The sequence below is a fragment of the Chrysoperla carnea genome, chromosome 3 (assembly GCF_905475395.1).
Source record: "Chrysoperla carnea chromosome 3, inChrCarn1.1, whole genome shotgun sequence".
NCBI lineage: Eukaryota > Metazoa > Arthropoda > Insecta > Neuroptera > Chrysopidae > Chrysoperla > Chrysoperla carnea.
In genome coordinates this window covers 66,885,789-66,891,005 of record NC_058339.1, presented here as the reverse complement: position 1 = coordinate 66,891,005, position 5,217 = coordinate 66,885,789, and the positions used below count along the sequence as shown (strand labels likewise).

The 5,217-nt window shown below is 30.0% G+C and overlaps 1 protein-coding gene across 1 annotated transcript; it reads left to right on the top strand.

Annotated features, from left to right (window-relative positions):
* The first annotated feature begins 2,901 nt into the window (after positions 1-2,901).
* Positions 2,902-4,543, top strand: LOC123295518 (glycerate kinase). Its single transcript, XM_044876898.1, has one exon. The coding sequence runs from the start codon at positions 2,989-2,991 to the stop codon at positions 4,510-4,512; it is 1,524 nt and encodes a 507-aa protein (XP_044732833.1). The 5' UTR covers positions 2,902-2,988; the 3' UTR covers positions 4,513-4,543.
* Positions 4,544-5,217: the final 674 nt, after the last annotated feature.

The following is a 5,217-nucleotide window of genomic DNA, read 5'->3' as shown; positions in this document are numbered from 1 at the left end:
TTCAATCCAACACCATTTGTATCAATTTAAGCCATAGAATATTATACAAAGATAACGCAGGGATATGCTAGCCTGTAAGTGAATGCGAATGAGAGAGAAGACTGTCAGTTAGTTCCTATGTTTGTTCCTTTGCCACAGTCATATGTCATAATCATATGATGTATAGAGATTTTATGTAATGTAAACAATATCATTAACTAACTGGCAGTCTTCTCTCTAATCATATCGCAAATCCATAAATACCCTACTAAACTGAAAAACAAAAACAAAATCCAACGTGTTGCTTAAATGAAATCTATCCGACTTTTAAAAAATCTTCGAAAATTCGAACATAAAAGTATACCAGCTATTGTAAAGATAGGCATTTACATCAATATATCAGATTAAAAAAAGAATAAAAAGTGCTCATTTGTGCAATAATTTTTATTGAGCTAAGTAGTTTAGCATATATGACGCGTGGCATTATCCAGAAAAATAAAACATGAAATACCTTAAAGAGGCAATCTTAAGAAGATCTCAAGAATAGCTCCGATTTTGATTATGTTTTTTTGAAATGTTTGTTTTTTTATATGATTTACAATCAGAAAACTTTCATGTCCCGACTCTTATATCAACGCCCAGCCTAAAGCATGATAAAAGAAACTAGCGGATGAATTTCGAAAAATTATTTTTTAAATAACGTCTACAGTATAAAATCAATAGATCCTCTTGAAATTCAAAGTTCTATCATTAATGATTTAAGCTGGGCGTTGATATATTAATCGGGACATTGCGTATTTCCCCTCGGATTACCACCCCCCTCTCTGGAAGGTTTTTGATTTTAAATAAAAAAAAGAAAGAAGAATTCCAAAAATGATCAAAATCGGATCTGTTCTTGAGAACTTCCCAGTAAAAACATGCATTGATATGCGACTATCAGGCAAGAAAACACACGTGCTAAGTCATAGTAACCAATCAAAAGCCATGTGAACTACCGTTTATGACACGACGCTATGCCAATGCTGGCTCAGGATTGTTTACTGCGACCTAGTGCGTATTTTTTCGCCTCAGTGAGTTCTAGCCTTAGAAAATACCGCATTACATCTTAATTGATCTTAAAGCGCGCCTTAAGTAATAAGCTAACAAGACCATTATTAAAAATTAATTCCATTGTACCCAATGGGATACTCTTCATAAAACTTTGGAGAAGCAACAGCTATTTATAATAGCTGTTACGTGTGAAAATTTAGTGAATACACCTGAAACTAGTTGTAATTTGATACATAGTCGAATCAAATACAAATCACAACACAAAATTGTAGTAAACTCAAAAATTAGAGTATTGAATGAAAATGAATGATTTGAATTAATGGGTGTGAGTTACAAAGAGTTGGGAAATTAGATAGAATTCACTTAGAAAAAATCGGGCAATAATCGTATAAATTAATTTTGCATTGCAAGTTCCTATAATGGAAATTTAAACATGATACAAAAACCAATTTTCCATCGTAAAAATTTTATACCCGTTTTACCGTCCATTAGCCAAGGCAATGATTATTTTTTTTTTTTTTTTTGTAAATGCACTTAATATTTTTATAACTACTTTCTATAAATTAAAATTTAAAGAAAAAAGAGTAAACTTTGTTAGAAAAGTATAAAAAAATTGTTTATTTAAAATGATTATTTTTTTACTAAAAGAAAGAAGATAATTTAAAATTATTATTATATTGTAATTCTAGATCATATTTTTATAGAATAAAAAGTTAATATTTGAACTGTGTTTTATTTCTAACTCTACATTTATGCCCTTCATTTAAAAACCGTGCTTAAGTTGATCAACAAAAGTTGAATGAAATCTGTAGTGACAATAGCGACATTCCATGTTTCAATTGAGTTAACCAACAAAGCGAAGTTAGACGAAAGCACAACTGGTCCCATTGTTGAACTTCTAGTTTCGTTCATCCTCTAGTTTTTGCTTTCAACTTGAAAGCTCGATTCATGATTGTAAATTTTACTTTCACGCTTAAACTTGTGCTTGTAAATAAAACAAGTTAAAACAATTGACTGAGTTAATTGTTGAAATACTAGCCAAATTTTGTTTTAATTTGCGCCCTCACGGGCAAACAGTATTGTTTACAAAAAAATGTTTCAAACAAGACTTGTTCATTTTTATATAACATTTTTCACATTTAAACTTTTGTTCTATCTCTAACGGTTCACTGAATGGGTTCTACGGATCCAAGGTCCCCTTACCTATGTTGCTCATTTACGAACTCAGCAACTCAACCATACTTTTTTTTATCCTGAGTACGCTATAAAAATTCAGCTTGAAATCTTTTTTCATTTTTGAGTTGTCGTGTCCACAGAAAGATGGGCAGACAACCGGAAATGATTAATTAGGTGATTTTATAAACCCCTGTACCAAAAATTTGTTCGTAGCTTCAATATTTTTAAGCGTTATAAACTTGGATCTAAAGTTAGTATACCTAGATATATATTTTATACATACAGAATATAAAAAGTAGAGTAGGGATAGAAAAGTTAGATTAGTTTTTATTGAAACGAGTGTAAAAAATTAAAAACGTATTCAACTTTTGTTGATCAACTATAAATCAACTTGAATCATGAGAATGCGCCTTTATTTTTGCAACGATAAGTCGATTTAATATTGACCATAACCTAATTTTATTGCAATATTAGCACGGACTTTATTTATTTATTTTATTCTATGCATATTTATCAAGTCTCTAAATATTAGGAATATTTTTGCAAAATTTTTTATTCCATATTCCCAGGTCACCAAACTCTCTTTTACGTAGATTAAATCAGCAGAATTTTAAATTTGATTTAGTACTAAATCTTTATATGTTTACAAAATATACCTAAGCATGATAAGATAAATTTAAAAAAAAAATGTAGACATATAAAAAACTTAAAGAAACTGAACCAAACTTAAGTAATTAAGTGTAAAAGAGCTAAAAGTTAAGACAGTCGAATCAGTCTATCACAATGATAAAACGAAAAGTTTTACAAGACTTAAAAAATATTTATTTAAATGGAGTAGCCGCCGTTACACCCGAAAAATTAATCACAAAGAATGTTTCCGTTGAAAATACAAAAACAGTAACAATATGCGACAAAAAATATTACGTTGAAAACGGTTGTTATGTGGTTGGTTTTGGAAAAGCTGTTCTTGGTATGGCGTTATCTTTAGAAAAAACATTGGGTGAAACTTTAAAAGCTGGAATAATAAGTGTACCTGTTGGTATTTTAAACACCATTAAAACTGAATTTAATCTGAAAGATACAAATCTTCGGATATTGGAAGGTGCTAAAGATAATTTACCAGATCAACAAGCTGAAAATAATTCCAAAGAAATTGTGAATTTCATTAAAGATTTACACGAAGATGTATTACTGATTGTACTGATATCAGGCGGTGGATCAGCATTACTTCCGCTCCCAAAACCGCCATTAACTTTATCAGAAAAATTAGCGATTATAAAACATATGACGAGCGCCGGAGCCACCATAAACGAATTAAATATGGTCAGAAAGCAGTTATCGGTACTCAAAGGAGGTGGATTAGCAGAAATTGTTTCTCCTCGTCAAACGGTATCGCTTATAATATCCGACGTAATAGGCAATCCATTGGATTTCATTGCAAGTGGTCCCACTGTGAGAAATTGTGATACAAGAATCGAAGTACAACAAGTTTTTGAGAAGTATAACTTAAAGTCTTTAATTCCGACTGTTTTATACGAAGAAATATTTTCTGAAAATAATTTTCGTTTGATAAGCTCCAAAGAATCAAAAATCGAAGATTACAGCCATATAGATAATTATATAATTGGGAATAATGGTATTGCATTACAAAAAGCTTTTAACGTAGCGGAATCATTGGGATATGCAGCATGTATCTTATCGGGAAACGTTGAGGGTAACGTTGATGAGGGTAGTGCAAAATATGTCGAATTAACAGAGTTAATTAAAGAATTCCTTTTAATTGAAGCGCCTGCTAAACAACATTTTTTTGAAAAGTTTAAAGCATTACGAATATTTTTCAATATTGCACATGAGACAGAGGAAAAATTATATCAAACCATATTGAGATTCAAGGAAAAAACCGTTACTGACATTTGTTTGTTAATGGGTGGTGAAACGACTGTAATTGTTAGTAATAAGAATGGCCTTGGAGGTCGTAATCAACAATTAGCGCTTCAGTTTAGTATAGATATGTCTAAATTAGATGAATCAACACCAAATTTACCAAAAGCTATTTTATTGTCTGCTGGCACAGACGGTATAGATGGTCCAACCGATGCAGCAGGTGCTATTGGATTTGCGAAACAATTTGATATGGCTGTTAATTTAGGTATAGATCCAATGTTGTTCCTAAAGGAGAACAATTCTTATAACTATTATAAAAATTTAAAAGAGGGAAAATATTTAATCGAAACAGGACATACAGGAACGAATGTTATGGATTTACATGTACTGATTATTACCAACTCTGATTTTGTCTCGGAATAAAATATTATTTTTAATAGATTAGATTTTTATGCGCACACATTTTTTTAAATTGTATATATTTTGTGGTCAATAAATGGTTGTCACAGATTGTGTATATTTTTTGCGATACTTAACCCATTGCATTGTGTGCCAGCGGTACCGTCTAGTACCGTTTTTTTGAGCCTCTGTAGGATCACGAAGAGAATTCAGGGGAATTTTTTATTTATTTACATAAAAACCTATTTATTTGTAATAAACTTAGTAAATAAACACAATTTTTTTATATTCTAGGAAAATTGATAGGAAAATTTTGACCGGTACTTAGAAGTACCGTTGGTACATAAAATCAAGTTAATTCTGATTTTCAAGTGGTTTATTTCTGTTCTATAAAAATAAAGACAGTTAAAAAAAAAAGAATTATTTTTGATTTTAAATTCAAATTTTATTGCAAAAATAAAAAAAAAAAAACTAAAATTATGACATTCTATAAAAAAAAATTATTTTCTTTTCTGATATCAGATTCAAATCACAAACAAAAATTATATATAGGTATATTTCATTTTCGTTTTCATTCCTTATTTTTCCTAATCTTCGATGTAATGCAGGGAAGTTTAGGAGAGATCCAACAAAATTAATAAGATGATATGCCTCAGTCTAAAGATCTTCGTTCTAATTTTAAAGTTAAATTTAAAATTATTCAAAGACATATAAAAGTAAGCGCTTAAA

Bases quoted from the DNA above. Each gene is read 5' to 3' on its own strand.
- LOC123295518 (XM_044876898.1), top strand. From the start codon at position 2,989: ATGATAAAACGAAAAGTTTTACAAGACTTAAAAAATATTTATTTAAAT.